At 47.0% G+C, this 22,668-nt stretch overlaps 1 protein-coding gene across 1 annotated transcript; it reads left to right on the top strand.

The window, feature by feature from the left end:
- The first annotated feature begins 21,177 nt into the window (after window positions 1–21,177).
- On the top strand, window positions 21,178–21,582 carry LOC147971977 (uncharacterized). The gene has a single exon (XM_087524192.1). The coding sequence runs from the start codon at window positions 21,178–21,180 to the stop codon at window positions 21,580–21,582; it is 405 nt and encodes a 134-aa protein (XP_087380318.1).
- The last annotated feature ends 1,086 nt before the right edge of the window (window positions 21,583–22,668 follow it).

The raw sequence follows: 22,668 nt of genomic DNA on the forward strand, positions 1-22,668 counted from the left end.
GAACTGTGCGTCTAGGCGGATGGTAACAGGAGACAAGGGACACAATGTTTTTACCCAGGTTCGGGCCCTCTCGATGGAGGTAAAACCCTACTCCTGCTTGATTAATATTGATGATATGGGTAGTACCAGAGTAGATCTACCATGAGATCAAAGAGGCTAAACCCTAGAAGCTAGCCTATGGTATGATTGTTGTTCGTCCTATGGACTAAAACCCTCCGGTTTATATAGACACCGGAGAGGGCTAGGGTTACACAGAGTCGGTTACAATGGGAGGAGATCTACATATCCGTATTGCCAAGCTTGCCTTCCACGCCAAGGAAAGTCCCATCCGGACACGGGACGAAGTCTTCAATCTTGTATCTTCATAGTCCAAGAGTCCGGCCAAAGGTTATAGTCTGGCTATCCGGACACCCCCTAATCCAGGACTCCCTCACCCTTCATGACACTTTTCCAAATCTTTCTTCAAAGAGGTGACTTGGGCCTTGAGCTCTTTGATTTCCTCTACATGATTAGTCTCAACACAAGCACTAGAGGAAGTATAAGCTTCATTGTTAGAGCAACAAGGCAAGGAAAGCAATTCATCACAAGATGTACCAATGTTATGCATGGATGAATCGCGAGGACTAGCACAAGGCAATATAGCATTTTGACTAAAAGTAGTGCTAGTGTCCACATGAGGCTCACTAGATGTTACCTTAGCAATCATGGCCTCATGTGCTATCTTTAGCACATTATGGGATACTAGAAGATCATCATGAGAGCTTGAGAGCTTTTCATGGCTTTCTTCCTATTTCCCATAATTGCTAGATAGCAACTCAAGTTGAGCCCGTAGCTCAACGTTCTCGTTCAAAATGGATGCTTCACAAGTAATAGAGTTAGTAGCACAAGCATCATCATTAACAACAATAGGAGAGGACAACTTGGCAAGCTCTTTTAAATAAGAAGCTTCAAGTTGATCATGAGACTTGGTGAGTTTGATGAGCTCACCCTTGATGAACCTTGAGCCATTTTAGAGGTGCTCAAAATTCTCAAGGAGTCTAGCATGAGCAAATTCAAGCATATCATTTTTAGTTTCAAAAACATTGGCCACCTCAAGAGCTTTATCATGAGATTCCTTCACTCTAGATAATTCTAGAGCAAAAAAGTCTCCTCAAGAGATTCCTTGGTGGTTTGTTCAAGTTCAAGAGCTTGAGAGAGGTCCACAATCTCATTAGCCTAATCACGCTCATGACCTTTCATTTTATCAATGGTGACCTCATGATCCTCAAGACGAGATTCCAACTCATCAATATATTTCTTTCCCTCAATAGCAATAGACATGATTTCCATGAAGTTGGAACAAGCAATTTTATTCTTATGAAGAGCTTTAAAAATCATTTATCCCTTAATTTTTAAGGAGGCAACGGTATCATTCTCTTCATCACTAACATCATCACAATATATATTGGGATTCAAAGTGGGAGATACCTTTGAAGCCTTAGCCATAAGGCAAAACGCAATCGATGATGATGTAGGATCCCTTGAGGCACCATTCATGACCACATCTTGTTCCATGGGGTGTTGGGTTTCCTCTACATTGTTAGCACAACAATTCGAGGAAATAGATGCATTTTTATCATGGCAACAAGACATAGCAAGCATATCATCATGAGATTTAGTAAAGCAATTTCCACATGATATGCAAGGACTATCAACACAAGCATGTGAAACATTTAGAGAGCTCGGAGTGTTGAAGTCCAAAGGTGGAGTATTGCAATAAGATAGTGATGAAGAGCCATCAATGATAAGCACACTATCATCATTGCAATGACCGCCACTACTCACCATATCATTACCTTGTGGCAAACCACATGTGGGTGATGTAGTAGAAGTTGAGAAAGCAACACGGCCGGAGGTGGAGGGAGAACAATCATCCCCACAAATCTTGGACACACCATATTTATCTTGAAGCTTTTTCCACAACTCATGAGCATCCCGGAACGACATGAGTTGAAATATAACTACATTGCTCAAAGCATCGAAAAGCACATTAGAAGCTTGACCATTGAGATAAGAGTTTTTCTCATCCTCTAAAGATAATCTTTGGGGATCCTTTGGAGGAGAAAAACCCATATCTACTATTCACTCTAAATTTGGGTCCATGGCCCTAAAGAGATTAAGCATGCGAATTACCCAAACATCAAAATTTGTGCCATCGAAACTAAGAGTGTTAGAGAATCCTAATCCCCTAGTCGACATCTTTACTCTCTAGGCGGTAAAGCCTAATAAAGAGAGATGAGGCTTTGATACCAATTGAAAGATCGTGGATGTCGCCTAGAGGGGGGATGAATAGGCGTTTTAAAATAATTATGGTTTAGGCTTGAACAAAAGCGGAATAAACCTAGCGGTTAATTTGTCAAGCACAAAACCTACAACAACTAGGCTCACCTATGTGCACCAACAACTTATGCTAAGTAAGATAAACTACTAGGTGATAGCAAGATATATGACAAGAAACAATATGGCTATCACAAAGTAATGTGCATAAGTAAAGAGCTCGGGTTAGAGATAACCGAGGCACGTGGAGACGATGATGTATCCCGAAGTTCACACCCTTGCGGATGCTAATCTCCGTTTGGAGCGGTGTGGAGGCACAATGCTCCCCAAGAAGCCACTAGGGCCACCATAATCTCCTCACGCCCTCACACAATGCAAGATGTCGTGATTCCACTAAGGGACCCTTGAGGGAGGTCACCGAACCCGTACAAATGGCAACCCTTGGGGGCGGTCACCGAACCCGTACACTTTGGCAACCCTTGGGGGCGGTCACCGATACCCGTCAAATTGCTCGGGGCGATATCCACAACCTAATTGGAGACCCCGATGCTTGCCCGGAGCTTTACACCACAATGATTGAGCTCCGAACAACACCAACCGTCTAGGGCGCCAAGGCACCCAAGAGGAACAAGCTCTAGGGTGCCTAAACACCAAAGAGTAATAAGCTTCTCAAACTTCACTTCCATGTATCACCGTGGAGAACTCAAACCGATGCACCAAATGCAATGGCAAGGGCACACGGAGTGCCCAAGTCCTTCTCTCCCAAATCCCACCAAAGCAACTAATGCTAGGGAGGAAAATGAGAGGAAGTACGAAGTAAGAACACGAAGAACTCCAAGATCTAGATCCAAGGGGTCCCCTCACTTGGAGGATAAAGTGATTGGTGGAAACGTGGATCTAGATCTCCTCTCTCTTTTTCCTCAAGAACTAGCAAGAATCATTGGAGGGATTGACAGTTAGCAAGCTAGAAGAAGGTCAACAATGGGGGAAGAACACGAGCTAAAGAGATAAGGTTCATTGGGGAAGAAGACCCCCTTTTATAGGTGGGGAAAAATCCAACCGTTATGCTCACAGCCCGCATAGAGCGGTACTACCGCTCGTCCTCACGGTACTACCGCTAGGGGTAGCGGTACTACTGCTTGCGAGCGGTACTAAAACATTACATCCGTGCCTACCACCGCTGGACTTATGACGAGTTTTTGGTCCGGAGCGGAAGTAGCCACGGAAGTAGCCGCGGTAGTACCGCTCCCACGAGCGGTAGTACCGCTGCAGCTTTTAAGAGGACACCAAAACTGACACAACTTCTGCAAACGGACTCCGAATTCAACGAACCCAAGTTTGTTGGAAAGCTAGTGACAAGGGATAACACAATCTTGATAGAAATAACAATAAGAAGCAAATGAGAAAAGGACCATAAGAAAATGGTGAGAACCCTTCCTTGGATAAGACCGGTAAAACCTCTAACACCGAAAACATCATAGAAGATGCATGCGAACTCCGTTTTCGATGAACTCAAGCTTGTCATCAAGATGACCATAAGCTCTAAGACTCACAAAGAGAACCAAACAAGAACCAATAAAGATGACGCAAGGATGCAATGGTTTGAGCTCTCTACGAATGATACGATCAAGCTACTCATCAAGAGCCCCCCTTGATAGTACGGCAATCGATCCTATAACCCGGTCTCCCAACTACCATCATGAGACCGGTAAAATAGAAAACCTATCAATGGCAAACCTTTGTCTTGCACATGGTCCACTTGAGCTAGATGATGACGATCTTGACTCCCTCAAGTTGGACCACCTTTCTTGATTGCATTGGCTCGATGAAGACTAGTTGATTGCTCCCCCATACTCCACTATGGGTGAGCCAATCTTCCGCACATCTTCACAAGTCCATTGTCACCACAATGGACGGCAAGTGTCGGTGTCAAAACCGGCGGATCTCAGGTAGGGGGTCCCGAACTGTGCGTCTAGGCCGGATGGTAACAGGAGGCAAGGGACACGAAGTTTTACCCAGGTTCGGGCCCTCTCGATGGAGGTAAAACCCTACGTCCTGTTTGATTAATATTGATGATATGGGTAGTACAAGAGTAGATCTACCACGAGATCGGAGAGGCTAAACCCTAGAAGCTAGCCTATGGTATGATTGTATGTTGTCTATGTTGTCCTACGGACTAAAACCCTCCGGTTTACATAGACACCGGATGGGGTTAGGGTTACATAGAGTCGGTTACAATGGTAGGAGATCTACATATCCGTATCGCCAAGCTTGCCTTCCACGCCAAGGAAAGTCCCTTCCGGACACGGGACGGAGTCTTCAATCTTGCATCTTCATAGTCCAACAGTCCGGCCAAAGGATATAGTCCGGCTGTCCGGACACCCCCTAATCCAGGACTCCCTCAGTAGCCCCCGAACCAGGCTTCAATGACGATGAGTCCGGCGCGCAGATTGTCTTCGGCATTGCAAGGCGGGTTCTCCTCCAAATTCCGTGTACCTGTTTGAATAAAGTCCGGTTTCTTGTAGATGTTGCGCTCCTCGGCTTCTACGCCCAATAATGGCCGCTTCCCCCGTGTCAAACGAATATGAAAAGTCTGAGTGTTTTTACATTCACACCCCTAGCCGCGTAAATGAGCTGCCCTATTTAAGGGGATGAGGATTTAGATCCAATCCACACCTTCTCCCCTCCGCGAGTGTTCATCAGAGCGCATCCGACAAAGGTCCATTCCACCATGGCTAGCCGTCACAACTCCTCCTCTCGCCCTTCCATCCCTAAGCCTGGATATTGGGAGAGATGTTCCATCCCGCATAGCGAGCTAGTGACACTCCAGACCAAGGGATTTCTCCCCCCGGCCTATATGGTCCCGGTTCGAGCCGGTCTTGCCGTCTACAACGGCGGAGAGCAAGCAGAGAATGCCCCTAATCCCTCCAAAGGAGAGCGGGTGTGCCTCGTCCCTTACTTAATAAGGGGGCTCAGATTTCCAATCCATCCATTTCTCCGGGGGTTGCTGGAGTTCTACGGCCTCCAGCTACATAATCTCACGCCTGCCTCAGTACTGCATATCACGGGCTTTGTAGCCCTCTGCGAGCTGTTCTTGGGTGTCGAAGCTCATTTCGGACTGTGGAAGGAGCTATTTTGCCTCGTGCCCCGTTCCAAGAAGGGGTCAATGTATCAAGTGGGCGGAGCCGAAGTATGGCGCATCGCTTGGACCGGATATCTGTCCGGAACCCCAAAGAAGGCGTCCGAAGACTGGCCCTCAAAGTGGTTTTATATAGAAGACGTCCCGCTGCCGGATCCTGTCCGGATCGGCCTTCCTGAATTCAATAGTGCTCCCTTAAAGCGCCTAAGCTGGCGCCCACGAAGCCCTCAGAGGGGAGGTGACAGGGACATCGTTTACCTGATGGGCCGAATAAGATTGTTAGCCCATTCTGGACTAACCATGATCGTGGTTATGGCCGAATGCATTATGCGGGGGGTGCAGCCGCTTCAGTATAGAAGCCATCCCATGTGGGACTTCAACGGGGAGGACGACGCCACCCGCTACAGCCGTAAGGGGCCAGATTCAGCTGCCGCTCTACTGAAGATCTTGTCCACTTTGTATAAGGGAGAAGAGGAGGAATTTCTCCGCGTCAACCCTCAGGGCGGATTCTCCATGCACAATCCCCCAAGCTGGGTAAGCGGTCGTATTTACTTATCCATCCATTTTGTATTCCCATTGTTAAATATTCAGTCTGACGACTTCAACGCAGGAACTGCGCCGGGCTGTTAAGGAAATAAGCAGCCCTCCTCCACAACCCGAGGACCCAGGACGGTCCCTCGACCCGGCCTCCCAAGAGGATCCGGACATATCTATGGAGCTGATTGATGGAGTGTTCCATCAATTGAGCGAGGGCAACGCCTTGGTGGCCATTACGGCCGATTACCCAGGGCTAATCCTGACCCCCCCCCAGGTACCTGAGATCGAAGTCCCAGTACCCCGAATAGGTATCCGCCCACTCGTGTTCAGTTTCCTGATTGAAACCGAACTTTGCAGGGGAGGTATTTAAGGCGGAAGGCCGAACCTGCCACGACAAGCCAACGAGGGGCCGTAGGGCCTCGCAGGCAGAAAAAGAAGTGCAGTCCGGACCGAGGCGTCAGCGCAAAGGTATGGCGCGCCCCCTTATCCCAGGTGTTATACCTTCGAGGCATATTGACACTCGCGCTTCTTTTCAGGACAAAGAGACCTCACCGGACTACATCCGGAGAGGCTGCCAATCGCGCCTCCACCAGCCAGGATCCAAAGCCTGGTCAGGAGGCGGAGGCGAACGCTAGGCGTGCGCCAGACGCTCCTCCGACGGAGGATGTGGACGGGTTGTCTGCCACCAACTCTGAGGTGGAGAGTGCCACGAACCACAGGCGTCGCCGGACAATTCTTCACGACGCTTGTTTCTCCCAAGGGGCGTTAGATGCCTTCAACTCGGGAGATGCGTATCTCCGTGCCGCTCAAAATGGTCTAGCCAGAGCAACGGAGCAGTATGTAAAAGACATACGGGTAAGAAAATTCTGGTAATTATATGTATATACCAGTAGCCCCCGAGACTTGAAACAGTTAGAATAACTGATTTAAGGATCATTTGTGATGCAGGTTCTTACGGAAAAGAATTCCCTACTGTCCAAGGAGCTAGAAGAGTGCAAAGCCCAACTTGAGGCCGCACTAGCCGCGGCAGGGGAGCCCAAGGAGACCCCCTCTGGTAATATATACTTCGAAAGATAAGTATTTTGCGAAGCACGGCTTTGTTGCGAATCTGACAAATGAAATTGCAGATGGCGCCGGATTGAATCCGGAAAGGCAACACCTCCTACGCCAGCTAAAGGCTGGTGAGAGGGTGATGAAGAAGGTGATGGGGGAGAAGAACGATCTCCAAGATGCCAGCACCAAGCTGGGCGTCGAGCTGAAAGATGTTCGTGCCCAGCTGTCAGACTCCGTGAAGGAGAATCAGCGGCTTCGGCGCGGCATATTTAGTAAGTGCTTGAACGAACCTTCGAAAGAAAGTCCGGCGGGGAAGTCGACTAACAGAGCAATGTCTGTAGGTGTGCTAACAGGTCGTCCTGCAGAGGAGATGCCCGGTTCTACGGGTGACCTTCTTCCCGAGCTCTCGCAACTGCTCGATCGAGTTCGGCAGGCGATGCAAGGCGTCGCCCAGGCCCTGTGGCCATCCATCTCCATGCCCGAAGGTCTTGGAGAGCTTGAGGAGAAGCTAAAGGGAGCACGGCGGCGCTTTCGATTGTGGAAGATATCGGCCTGCCGTCAAGGCGCTAGGGAGGCCTGGGCCATGGTGGAGACGCGGTACACAAAGGCTGACCCCAACCACATGGACGAGGTCGGTCCCGTAGGGCCTGATGGGAAGGAGATCCCTGTAAGCTTAGTATACGGCCAAGTAGAGTTGGCCGCCAAGTATTCCCAGCAGGACTGTAAATTAGACAGCCTGTTAGATGGTATTGAAGAGGAATACAATCAGTCAAAATGACTATGTAATTTAATTGACATTTATAATGCCTTCTAGCCGGATTGTAGATCATTTGTCATGGCCGACCCTGTCGCTTCAGCCTCGGGACCTGACGGTCCGGAGTGTGTCCGAATTCTCATGCGGTTATATAGGAACCGAGGAATGCATGGAGACCAGAAAGAAGAAGAGGAATGTAAGACAGAAAGTATATAAAAAATAGATAGAGGAAGGAGATGAACATAGAGTCCGGCGCTAGGCATAGAATCTTTGGAGACGGGCTGCGTTCCATGGGTTCGGCTCGAGTCGGTTATCCGATGCATTTCGCAGGCGGTATGCTCCACTAGTCAGAACTTGGTCAATTATGAAGGGACCTTCCCACTTGGGCTTGAGTTTGTCCTTTTTCTTGTCCGGCAGGCGTAGAACTAATTCGCCAACATTGTAATTTTTGGCCCGTACTTCTCTACTTTGGATCGTCGAGCCTGCTGTTGATAGAATGCGGGACGGGCTTTTGCCACGTCACACTCCTCCAGTGTGTCCAAACTGTCCTGCCGATCGAGCTCGGCTTCTCTTTCTTCATACATGCGCACTCGAGGTGAGTCATGAATTATGTCGCAAGGCAAAACTGCCTCTGCGTCGTACACCATAAAGAATGGTGTGTATCCGGTGGTGCGATTCGGCGTGGTCCGCAGCCCCCAGAGTACAGAGTCGAGCTCCTCTACCCAGTGCATGTTGGATTCCGTGAGGGACCGCACTAATCTGGGTTTAATGCCACTCATGATAAGACCATTTGCACGTTCGACCTGGCCGTTAGTTTGTGGGTGGTAGACGGAAGCATAATCGAGCTTGATGCCCATGTTTTTGCACCAGAGTTTTACCTCGTCGGCCGTAAAGTTCGTGTCGTTATCAGTGATGATGCTGTGGGGGACGCCGTAACGGTGTACAACCCCGGATATGAAGTCTATCACAGGTCTGGATTCAGCCGTCTTAACAGGCTTGGCTTCTATCCATTTGGTGAACTTATCCACCATGACCAGTAAGTATTTTTGCTTGTTGGTTCCGCCTTTAAGGGGTCCAACCATGTCAAGCCCCCAGACCGCGAAGGGCCAAGTGATGGGGATAGTTTGGAGGGCGGTGGGTGGCATATGGCTTTGGTTTGCAAAGAGCTGGCAACCGGTGCATCATTGGACTAAGTCCTAGGCGTCTGCCCGGGCCGTCGGCCAGTAAAAGCCTGTGCGGAAAGCCTTGCTCACAAGGGACCGAGCTTCAATGTGGTGACCGCCGAGTCCGGCATGAATTTCAGCCAGGAGGTTCCGCCCTTCCTCTTTGGAGATGCACCTTTGAAGGACTCCGGTAGTGCTTTTCTTATAAAGTTCTCCCTCGTGGACTTTGTAGGCTTTGGATCGCCGCATGATGCAGCGTGCCTCGTTTTGGTCCTCAAGGAGTTCCTGCCTAATAAGGTAGGCGAGGAATGGTTCTGTCCACGGGGCGATGACGGCCATTATTATGTGGGCTGAAGGTGTTATTTCATTGGCAGAGCCTCCGATTGTGTCAGAATGTTCGGTGTCGGGCAGTGCGGTTGGGTCCAGGCTGTTATTGTTCGGCTCCCCTTCCCATACTACGGATGGCTTGAACAGCCTTTCCAAGAAGATGTTGGGGGGGACTACATCGCGTTTTGCGCCGATGCGTGCCAGGACATCTGCCGCCTGATTATTTTCCCGGGCTATATGGTGAAATTCGAGCCCCTCGAACCGAGCTGACATTTTTAGGACAGCGTTGCGGTAAGCTGCCATTTTTGGATCCTTGGCATCGAAGTCTCCATTTATTTGGGATATTGCGAGGTTCGAATCCCCGCGCACCTCTAGGCGTTGAATGCCCATGGATACTGCCATCCGGAGACCATGTAAAAGGGCCTCATATTCGGCTGCATTGTTGGAGTCCGTGTACATAATCTGGAGTATGTATTGAACTGTGTCTCCTATGGGGGACATCAAAACGACGCCAGCCCCTAGTCCGGCCAACATCTTGGAGCCGTCGAAATGCATGATCCAGTTTGAATATGTGCCGTACTCTTTAGGGAGTTCGGCCTCCGTCCATTCTGCGATGAAGTCGGCCAAGACTTGCGACTTGATGGCTCGTCGTGGCTTATAAGTTATGTCGAATGGGAGGAGCTCAATGGCCCATTTTGCAATCCGGCCCGTTGCGTCACGGTTGTTTATAATATCGTTAAGTGGTACTTCCGAGGCTACTGTTATTGAACACTCTTGAAAGTAGTGCCGTAGATTCCGGGATGCCATGAATACCGCAGGTACCGTGATTTGCAGGGAGTGAGGACAGTGGACACGTAATAGACCGGCTTTTGAAGGGGGAATTTGTGTCCGTCCGCTTCTCGTTCGATGACGAGCACTGCGCTTACAACCTGATGTGTTGCTGCAATGTATAATAGCATTGGTTCGCCAATGTTTGGCGCGGCCAGGACTGGGTTTGTTGCCAGTATGGCTTTTATTTTGTCGAGGCCGGCCGTGGCTGCATCCGTCCATTTGAAGTGTTTGGTGCGCCGAAGGAGGCAGTAAAGGGGTATGGCCTTTTCTCCCAATCGGGAGATAAAGCGGCTTAGAGCCTCCACGCATCCGGTTAACTTTTGTATTTGTTTGAGGTCCTTTGGGATGTCCAGTTGCGATAGAGCTCGGATCTTGGCTGGATTTGCTTCGATTCCTCTACCGGATACAATGAAGCCCAAGAGCTTTCCGGCTGGAACGCCGAAAACGCATTTTTCCGGGTTGAGCTTGATGTCGTATGTTCGGAGGTTATCAAATGTGAGCCTCAAGTCGTCTACTAGAGATTCAACATGTCTTGTTTTGACGACCACATCATCTACATATGCCTCCACTGTTTTGCCGATCTGGCTTGCCAGACATGTCTGAATCATGCGCTGATATGTTGCGCCGGTGTTTTTGAGCCCGAAGGGCATCGTGTTGAAGCAGAATGGGCCGTATGGTGTGATAAATGCCGTTGCGGCTTGGTCTGGTTCTGCAATCTTGATTTGATGGTAGCCGGAATATGCGTCGAGGAAACACAATGAATCATGTCCTGCGGTAGCATCGATAATTTGATTGATGCAGGGGAGGGGGAAGGGATCCTTTGGGCAGGCCTTGTTAAGGTCTTTAAAATCAACACACAGGCGCCAGGATTTGTCGTTCTTTGGTACCATCACCAGGTTTGCTAGCCAGTCCGGATGTTTTATATCTCTGATGAATCCGGTCTCCAATAGCTTTGCTAGCTCCTCTCCCGTGGCATGTCTCTTAGGTTCGGAAAAATGCCAAAGAGCCTGTTTGACAGGTTTGAATCCTGTTTGGATATTTAAGCTGTGCTCGGCCAACCTGCGTGGGATTCCTGGCATGTCTGAAGGGTGCCAGGCGAAAATGTCCCAGTTCGCTCGTAGGAACTCTCGCAGTGCAGCATCTACATCAGGGTTTAAATGTGCCCCGATGGAAGCTATTTTATTGGGGTCCGTTGGATGGACTTGGAATTTGACTATTTCGTCTGCTGGTTCAAAGGAGGTGGACTTGGATCTTTTGTCGAGTACCATGTTGTCCCTGTTCATCGTAGAGCGCAGCGCAGTCGGTTCCTCAGCCGCTAGGGCTTCGGATAGTGCCTCGAGGGCCAGTGCGGCTGTCTTGTTTTCGGCGCGGAGTGCTATGTCCGGATCACTAGCGAGAGTGATGATCCCGTTGGGCCCGGGCATCTTGAGCTTCATGTACCCGTAATGGGGTATTGCTTGGAAGATTGTAAACGCTTCCCGCCCTAGCAGAGCGTGATAACCGCTGCTGAATGGGGCCACATGGAACGTGACGTCTTCGGACCTGTAATTATCCGGCATGCCGAACACCACATCTAGTGTGATTTTTCCTGTACAGCGCGCTTCCCGACTGGGGATTATTCCTCTAAAGGTTGTGTTGCTTCGCTCGATGCGGTTCCAGTCTATTTCCATTTTTTGAAGAGTTTCCTCATAAATGAGGTTCAATCCGCTGTCGTCGTCCATGAGTACCTTGGTAAGACGAAAGCTGTCCACTATTGGACTGAGGACCAATGCGGCTGGTGCTCGGGCTGTTCGGAATTTAGGTTCATCACTGGCGTTAAAGGTAATAGCCGTGTCACTCCATGGGTTTATTGTTGCTACTTGGTAGACTTCGGCAAGGCTGCAGAGTGTCCTTTTTCGCATATTATTTGATGTGAAGGTCTCGAAGACTGTTAATACCGTATTGGTGTCTCTGGGGTGGCCTTCTGTGGCCTCCGGAATTAGGAGATTTTCGCCAATTTTGGCCACCTGCCGGAGTATCCAACATGCTCTAAGGCTGTGAGTTGGTGTGGCGTCCTCTGTACTGTGAAGTTTACAAGGTCCATTAAGCCATCCTTACAATACGATTCCATGCCCTGTAGAGGGTTTTTGCTTTTTGGTTTTTGACCCGGGTGTTTGGCGGTGATGCACCTTTTATTTCGGACTGGTTTTGCATTCAGGGCCGGATTGTCCCAAAATTTTATTTCGGTTTTCCGGGCGCTTTCCATCGCACAGTACTTTCGTACTATGGACGCCAAGTCAGCGAAGCGTGTAATATCGCGGCGACTTATGGCGTTGAGGATTCCCTTGTCCATGCAATTATTGCAGAAGAATGAAATCGCGTCTTCCTCGCGGCAGTCCTTTATCCTGTTCATAACCAGGAGGAATCTGGCCCAGTAATGATGTACTGTTTCTTCGGGCTCTTGCCTAATTTGGGATAGATTGCTAATGTTCGGGTGGGTGGGTGGAATTAAATCCGAAGCCTCACCCCATCTGAGGCTCTGAGGCCGAGGAATTTCCGAATTCGAAAATTTGGATTTTTGGATGTTGTCCAACGAATCCAGTCCGTCGCCTGACTCTAAGTTCAGGTCTTGAGTGATATCCTCCCCTCCATGGGTATCCGGCTTGGAGGGATCAGGAATCCGGACGTAACGAGTCCTTAAGATAGATGAAGGGTCGCCGCACTGTCCCTCTACCACGGCAACGTGATGGGTGACTTGGGGAGAGTTAATCTCTCTCAGATCGGGTTTAGGCTCAATCTGGTCGTAATCCGTAGCGACTCCCAGGGTGGCGAAGCGATCCAAGAGCTCGTTTATGGAGGAGAGCTCCATTGGATCTAACTGCTCGGTGAGTTCCGAGCTGACATGAAGATTGTTTTCGATGGCCCGAGAGGTCATCGTCGGCGCAGAAGCCGAACGGGCGGTCATAAGAAAACCACCTAGCCGGAGGGTTTGGCCGACAGCCAAAGTTCCCTTAGCAACGGTGCCGTCTTTAAAGACGGGGTGAGGCATCCTTCCTGATGACGACGACACAGAGGAACTCTCAATGAAAGCACCAATGTCGGTGTCAAAACCGGCGGATCTCGGGTAGGGGGTCCCGAACTGTGCGTCTAGGCCGGATGGTAACAGGAGGCAAGGGACACGAAGTTTTACCCAGGTTCGGGCCCTCTCGATGGAGGTGAAACCCTACGTCCCGCTTGATTAATATTGATGATATGGGTAGTACAAGAGTAGATCTACCACGAGATTGGAGAGGCTAAACCCTAGAAGCTAGCCTATGGTATGATTGTATGTTGTCTATGTTGTCCTACGGACTAAAACCCTCCGGTTTATATAGACACCAGATGGGGTTAGGGTTACATAGAGTCGGTTACAATGGTAGGAGATCTACATATCCGTATCGCCAAGCTTGCCTTCCACGCCAAGGAAAGTCCCTTCCGGACACGGGACGGAGTCTTCAATCTTGCATCTACATAGTCCAACAGTTCGGCCAAAGGATATAGTCCGGCTGTCCGGACACCCCCTAATCTAGGACTCCCTCAGCAAGCTTCAAGCATTTGATCTCTTCGTGATGCTTCACTTGAATTTGCACACCGCAACCTAAGCCCACAAAGAACTCTCACGAAGATCATGGGTTAGTACACAAAGCGTAATTGACAATGCTTACCATACCATGGGATCGCTTGATCCCTCTCGGTACATCTTCTACGCTTTGTGTGTTGATCAACTTGATTCACTCTTTACTTAGTCTTGATCAACCTCTCATAAGATCAATCTTTAGGTAATTCCTTGAATAGCACCTTGGTCATCACAAACTCTCGTTGAAACCAACAAATGTACTCTAAGAAAAGCCTATGGACAAAACCTTCAAATATAACTCAAGGCAACCATTAGTCCATAGATATTGTCATCAATTACCAAAACCAAACATGGGGGCACCTCATGTTCTTTCACCCGATGTATCTAACATGGCGTTAACCAAATCTGTTAGAGTACGGTTTTTCCGTTCGGCAACCCCGTTTTACTGGGGTGAATATGGAGGCGTCCTCATGAATAATACCATGTTCTGCACAGAATAAATCGAACTCATTAGAAAGTACTCTCCACCACGATCAGACCGGGCTCATTTTTTTCTCAAGTTGGTTCTCAACTTCAGCCTTATAGATTTTAAAGTAGTGTAGAGTATCATCCTTTGTATTTAACAAATACACAAAACAGAATCTGGTGGAATTATCAATCAAAGTCATGAAGTATTTCTTTTCACCTTTAGTCAACACACCATTCATCGCACAGAGATCTGAATGTATAAGCTCTAGTGGTGCCAGGTGTCTCTCCTTCGCGGGTTTGTGAGGCTTACGAGGTTGCTTTGCTTGCACACGCACATAACACTTAGAGCCTTTGGCTAATGTAAATCCATCTTAGCCAGTCGCATCATACAATCGAAATTTATGTGACAAAGACATGAATGCCAAACCTCATATTCGTTCACATTAGAATGAATTTGGTTCACAACTTTATTACAGAAATCCTGAATTTGGTTCACGATTTTATTACAGAAATCCTCCAGGGAAAGACAGAACAAACCCCCACAATCATATCCTTTTCCAACAAATAGTCCATATCGAGATACGACTACTTTGTTGGACTCAAATACTAACTTGAACCCTTCTTTACATAAAAGAGAGCCACTAACGAGTTTATTCTTAATGGAGGGGACATGCGGCACGTTCTTCAGATGCACGATCTTTTCCGAAGTAAACTTTAGATCTACCGTGCGAACACCATGAACAGAAGCATGCGAGCCATTCTCCATCAGGATGGAACAATCTCATGTGATCTTTTAAGAAGAAAACAAAGACACACCAACACACACATGAATATTGGCCCCAGTGTCAACCCACCAATCGATGGACTGACAAACTGAAAGTATGGTAAACAGATTATCATACCTAGATGCCCCATCATTGTTGCTTAGAGTAACATTGACAGACTTGGAGTCCTGTCTTGGCTTCTTGTACTTGTTTGGGCACTTGTTAACCAAGTGTTCCTCTGAACCACAAGTAAAGCAACCATCTCTTTTTTGTCATTCTTCTTACCCTTCTTCTTGAAGGTAGTATTCTGCTGGACAGAGTTCTTTCCCTTGAACTTGTGGGAATTCCTCTGCACCACATTGGCGCTCGAAGAACCCTCTGCCCCTTTCATGTGTGAGTCATTTGCTCTCGAGTTCTGCTCAACACTTAGATGACCTATGACATCGTCAATAGAGAATTCACATCTTAAGTGCTTAAGAGAAGTAGCAAACTTCCTTCATCGAGGAGGGAGTTTTGCAATAATGCAACCCGTAACAAACTTGTCCGGTAACTCACACTTCAGGAGCTCCAGCTCCTTAGCAATGCACTGTATCTCATGGGCTTGGTCCAATACAGAATGGTTATCAACCATTTTGTAATCATGGAACCGCTCCATAGCATACAACTCGCTTCCCGCATCGGTTGCGCCGAATTTAGCTTCGAGCGCATCCCACAAATTCTTAGCAACGCGTATATGAAGACATGCATCAACCAGAGCTTCGGCTCGGCTCATTCCCACGGCGCGCGCGTCATGACGAGGCGAGGAGAGGCTGGCAGCGGCGGCAGAGGAGGAACACACATGTACAACTCCTATTCCCAAGCTCCCAATAGCAAGTGGTAGAGCAACCCTTATGAGGAGTTCTCACTCTTCTTATGTAGAAGTATGATACTAAACTTCCCACCAAACTTCTCACCACTTGCCGTGCACATTCATGAGCCTTAGAGATTATGTCAGGACCAGAACCAAGGTACTAATGAAGAGAAGACAGAAGCAGAAGCTTCAGTTATCCAATGGCTCAGATGCAAGAAGATCGACGGCTCGGACGAATCCTCGCGTCTCCTACCAGATTAAACGCAACTACTGTTTTGTAACCGTTACAACAGTAACAGCCGCTGAGCTGGCTCCGTCCTTATAACCTGTAGCTCGAGAAGCCTCTGGACAAGTCGATATTTCCTCAATTCATAGCTAGCTTAGAACCCTAGACTCTATACTGCTAAGACGGGGTATCTTACCTCCGATCTACCTCAAACTTGTACCAATTATTCCTGTGAATGACTCTGTGAGTGATGAATTGAGTAGATCGATCGATTCCACCTAATTTGGTTCTTACAAAGGTATCCAGAGCATCAGGTTTGTCCTCGGCAAAGGAGGACGGCGGCGATTCATACATCGGAGAGCAGGAGGTTGGGATCTCTCGTAAAATCCCTCCCGTCCCTCCCTGTTCGCGGCGGCGGTGTGTTCCGATGGCGGCGACGCGGCGGCGGTGAAATTCGGGCGTAGATCCTTGAGTCCTAGACGGTTGCTAGGAGAAATTCTCTTGGTGGTAAAATTCCGGTCTCTGCAGGGATCCGTGCATCAAGGAGTCGCAGGAGGTGATTCGAATCGACAGGCGTTGGTAGCAGCTCAAAACCATGGCAGACACAAGAGCAAAGGTGCAGATCACCGTTGACAGAGTGGAGAAAGAAGTGGCCGATCTGCGGGCTGACATAGAAGGACTCCAAGATCTTCGACAGGAGGTAAACCAATTGAGGACAGAGATGGTGACAATGCCTAAAGTGGAGGCCAAGCTGTTGGATATGAACTCAAAGATTCAGAAAACACTACAACAAATTCTTCAGAAATTGTCCTTGGGAAATCAGAAAACAGAGGTAGTGTCACCGATTGTGCCACCCCCAGTGTGTGCAGAGACAGCGAGGGCCAGCATACCTCCTGTCATTCCTATATCAGATACAACAAGTGAGGATCAACGGCCAGTGAACAGAAACTTACACCAAGAGTTTAACAGCAAAGCAAGTGTTCCAGTGAGCAAACTGTCAGAAGTAACAACTGGTATACCACATACAAAACTGTTCACAGAAAGCACAAGAGTACACACAGAGAAACAACAGGAAGTACAGGGACAACAACAATTCAGGTTAACTCCAGAAAGTACGAGTGTAGCAGTTCAGGCACATACCTTGGGATACTCTGGTAACAGTGGATACTTTGCTCCCACAAATGCCCCACTGTACAACCCAATTCATACATACAATCCTATCACAGGACAGTACATCAACATGTCAACTGTTGGGTGCTCTTAACCACCAGTATATCAAGCAGTAGGCAACTTATATGATGCTCAGAGAAATCAGTATGCTACTCAGCTGGGAGGACCTTCTTATTTTGCTGAAGCTGTGTTAAAAGGACCCAGGCTGGAAATACCACTATTTAGTGGGGAAGATCCAATTGGATGGTTAATTGCTTATGAAAAGTTCTATGACATGCCTGGCACTCCCTATGATCAGTGGGTCAATTTGGCTACAGGTCATTTGCAAGGGAGAGCATCCAACTGGTTAAAGAATATTTGTGTTCCATGGCAGATGATCACATGGCAACAGTTTTGCCAGATGATAGCTGACAGGTTCTCTGAAGCAAGTGTGCATGAAGCAGTGGAACTTCTCAAGAATATACAACAACACACAATAGTTGCTCAGTATATAGATGAATTTGAGCACTATGTGGCACTGGTTAAGAGGGATCACCCTTGTCTGCATGAAATTTTTTTGCTCAACTGTTTTATTGGAGGATTAAAAGCTGACATCAAACATGAGGTTTGTGGACAAAAACCAACAGGCATTATTGAAGCTTATTGGTATGCCAAGGTGTATGAGAAAGCTGCAACAACAAGAAAAGTGTCTTCTTCTTCAGGATATAAATCAAGATCATATTAAAACAACGCCAGACAGTCAAACCCTTCACTACAAGTGCAAGTTCCTAATCAGGAAAAGTACTCAGTACCTTTTCCTAAAGATGCAAGAGCATGTTGGTACTATAGAGAACCTTGATCAAGATAGCATAAATACAAAATTGGGAAAACCCTGCACATACTATAAGAAGTAGATGATGAAGCTGATAGTGATGACACTGAAGAGGTACAGGTTACTGAACAAGTTTATCATACAGCCCCAAACACACCAGATAAAGAGAAAAATCCTGAGAACAGCATACCAAAAGCTTCACAAGCTATGCATATCTCTGGCAATGCTGCAGAGGGAACTACAGGACCAAATACTTTTTCTCTCATTATGGAAATTGCTGGAAAGAAAGCTACAACATTGTTTGACAGTGGCTCTTCAGATACTTTCATGAGCAAAGACTTTGCAATTAAAAGCAATTGTTACCAACAACCAATGCAACCAAGGAAAGTGACTGTAGCAAGAGGAGGGCAACTGTTGTCACTATCCAAAGTGCTAGAGTTAAATTTTAAAATTCAGGGCCACACTTTCAACAGTAGCTTCAAAGTGTTAGACCTTGCTTCTTATGATATTATCATAGGAGCAGATTGGATATATCAGTATAGTCCCATCTGTTTGGACTTGGTGGAAAGAATTTTAATTGTAACCAAACAAGGACAGCCAGTAACTTTGTTTGACCATACAATTCCCAAGAAGAACTGTATTGTATTAGCAGCAAAAATGGAGAAGTTATTACAAAAGGGAGTAATGGGATATATTCTACAAGTACAGGAGATTGAGACAGAACAAAACAAAAACCCTCAACCTCCTCCCAGAGCACTGCAACCTCTGTTACACACTTTTGCAGATGTGTTTGAAGAATCACAACAACTGCCCCCAAAAAGGGATTGTGATCACAGAATCATTCTGCAAGAAGGAGCAAAACCTCCAAACCTAAGACCTTACAGAGTTCCACATCACCAGAAAGCTGCTATGGAGGAGATTATCGAGCAGCTCATTAAAAAGGAGAAATTCAAGAAAGTTTCAGTCCTTTTTCCTCTCCGGCTTTCATGGTCAGAAAGAAAGATGGGGGTTGGAGATTATGTGTGGATTACAGAGAGTTAAATGATGTGACTGTTAAGAACAAGTTTCCAATGCCAATCTTTGAAGATTTGTTGGATGAAATGCATGGAGCAAGAATATTCTCCAAACTAGATCTGAGATCAGGGTACCATCAAATTTGAATGGCTCCTGAAGATATCCACAAAACAGCGTTTAGAACTCACATGGGCCACTATGAGTATACAGTAGTTCCTTTTGAGTTATTTTGTGGCCTAGGAACATTTCAGAGTCTCATGAACAAAGTAGCTAAGGAAGTTAATGAAACAGAAAAGCCCAAGTTTCTATTGGTCTTCTTTGATGATATGTTGGTTTTCAGTAAATCAATGGAAGACCACATCAGACATGTGGAAAAGACTCTTACAGCACTAAGAAAACATCAGTTATATGCCAAGCTGTCCAAATGTATTTTTGCTATTGATCAAGTAGCATATCTAGGACACATCATTCCAGCTGAAGGAGTAGCAACAGACCCTGAAAAAATCCAAGCAGTTTTGGACTGGGAGGAACCTGAAAATGTGTCCCAACTAAGAGGATTTTTGGGCTTAACTGGGTATTACAGAAGGTTTGTCAAGAACTATGGGAAAATCTGCAGACCACTACATGATATGCTGAAGAAAGAGACATTTCAGCGGGGTCCTACACAAAAGCAAGCTTTTCAGCTGTTGAAACAGACAATGACAAGCTGCCCAGTTTTAGCAATACCAGATTTTTCTCTACCTTTCACCATTGAAGCTGATGCATGTGCAACAGGGCTTGGAGCAGTACTCATGCAGAAAGGAAGCCCACTTGCTTTTCTCAGCAAAAGTTTAGGACCCAAATCTGCTGCTCAATCTATTTGTGAAAAGAAGCTATGGCTATATTGGAATCTCTCAAAAAGTGGAGGCATTATATCTGGGGAAATTCCTTAATAATTAAGGCAGACCAACACTCTCTTAAGTACATGACAACTCAAAGGTTGACAGAAGGAGTCCAACACAAGCTGCTACTAAAACTGTTGGAATATGATTATACCATAGAATACAAGAAAGGGAAAGAGAATGTAGTGGCTGATGCTTTGTCCAGGAAAGGAGTTCCTAGCAGCTCTTGTTGCTCCAGCATGACTGTGGTAGTTCCAACATGGACTGAAGATGTTAAAAAGAGCTACCAACAAGATCAGGACAGTGCAGACTTGTTAAAGAAGGTAGCTGCTGATACAGGACCAACTCCCAAGTTTGCTGTTCAAAATGGTCTCATTAAGTACAACAACAGAATCTATGTGGGAACTAGCAATAATTTCAGGCACCAATTGTTACAAATATTCCATACTTCTGCTCTAGGAGGCCACTCTGGAATTAAAGCTACATATTACAGACTTAAAAGAGTGTTCTACTGGCCAAACATGAGAAAGGACATAGAACAGTTTGTGTCACAATGCCCGGTGTGTCAACTGAACAAAGTGCAACATATACATCCACCTGGCCTATTACAACCACTCCTTGTACCAGACATGGCTTGGGCTGACATCACCATGGATTTCATCACTGCTTTGCCCAAATCACAAGGGAAAGAAGTCATACTGGTGGTGGTCGATCGTTTCACCAAGTATTCTCATTTCATTCCTCTAGCTCATCCATTTACAGTACATATTGTATTTGAAGCACTTATGGATAATGTGGTGAAGCTACATGGTCTTCCTATCTGTATCATCTCTGACAGGGACACCATCTTTACAAGCAAATCATATCAAGAATTATTTGCAGCTTTTGGAGTGAAGATCAGGTTCAGCACAGCCTCTCACCCACAAACAGATGGGCAAACAGAGCGAGTGAATCAGTGCTTAGAAGCTTACCTCAGAGGCATGGTTTTCCAAGAACCTAAGAAGTGGATCAAGTGGTTACCTCTAGCTGAGCTCTGGTACACCACAAGCTACCATTCTTCACTGAAATGGACTCCATTTCAAGCACTCCATGGGTACAAGCCTCCATAGATTGGTGAGTTTGCAGTGGATGCATCTCTCTCTCCTGAAGCAGCACTCACTATATCTGAAAGAGAGCACATGATCCAGCGGCTGAAAGCAAACCTGGAGCATGCTCAAAGCAGAATTAAACATTTCGCTGACCAAAATAGAACTGAAAGAGCCTTCCAGGTGGGAGACAATGTGTATCTATGGGCCATACAAGATCATAGAGAAAATTGGAGAGGTCTCTTATAAACTTCGGTTGCCTGAAGGAACTAACATACATACAGTATTCCACATCAGTCAACTTAAGAAGCATATTGGACATCAAGCAGTTCCTCTTCCATATGTCCCACTGGTCACTCCGGAGGGATACATTAAAAAAATTCCAGTAGCAGTTCTGGACAGGCGTGTCATCCAGAGGAACAAGAACCCGATGGGTCAGTGCCTAGTACAATGGGAAAGTTTGGCTCCGGATGATGCAACATGGGAAGACGCAGCTTTTCTCAACAAAACGTTCCCAGGACACAAGCTGTTTCGCCATGAGGACAAGGCGCTCGTCATGGCGGCGGCATTGTCAGGACCAGAACCAAGGTACTACTGAAGGGAAGACAGAAGCAAAAGCTTCAGTTATCCAATGGCTCAGATGCAAGAAGATCGATGGCTCGGACGAATCCTCGCGTCTCCTACCAGATTAAACGCAACTACTGTTTTGTAACCGTTACAACAGTAACAGCCGCTGAGCTGGCTCCGTCCTTATAACCTGTAGCTCGAGAAGCCTCTCGATATTTCCTCAATTCATAGCTAGCTTAGAACCCTAGACTCTGTATTGCTAAGACGGGGTATCTTACCTCCGATCTACCTCAAACTTGTACCAATTATTCATGTGAATGACTCTGTGAGTGATGAATTGAGTAGATCGATCGATTCCACCTAATTTGGTTCTTACAGATTAACTAGGAATTATTGTCTTATATGAAAACGCTCTTATATTAGCTTACAGATGAAGTTGCCATTTCTTTGAGAGAGAATTTATCTCTTACGTATATAATTGTTCTTCTTGGCAGACGCAGCGCTTGACAAACTCACATATACTCCAAAAAGTCCGGATCACACGGATCTCAACAACCCACGGCCGCTTCCCCCGCTGCATGTATCGCATGCAAACGTCCAAATTCAGTCAGATGTATACTTAGCAAAATCTTGTCCATCTGTGAATGGGTCAATGAGTTCAGACACTCTCGTTAGCAAGTGACCTTCACGCCGGCCGATGCACGTACAGTCCTGGCTATTCCCATATGCGACCAATATGAGGATTTTGTGGCTTGGCACTTTGATAAGAGAGGTATATTTTCCGTTTGTTCTGTATACCGGGTGTATACGGACCTGAAGCTGCAGCGGAGTACCAGGCAAAGAGGCGAGAATATTGCTGGAAGTCAGTATACGGCAAGATTTTGGAACAAACTATGGCGACTTCGATGCCCAGCACGTGTGCATCATTTTCTGTGGCGCCTGGCCCAGAATAGTCACCCGCTATTCCGCAACGTTGAACGGTTAGGAGTTGAGCTTGATACATCCTGCATCCTATGTGGCCGGTTTGCGGAGGACGGAGGGCATCTATTCTTACGATGCAAGGAAGTGAAGAAGGTGTGGAGGGAATGTGGTATTGATCATATCAGAACGGATCTCC

This window comes from Triticum urartu, chromosome 5A (genome assembly GCF_056163025.1).
Source record: "Triticum urartu cultivar PI428250 chromosome 5A, HENAU_Tu73, whole genome shotgun sequence".
NCBI lineage: Eukaryota > Viridiplantae > Streptophyta > Magnoliopsida > Poales > Poaceae > Triticum > Triticum urartu.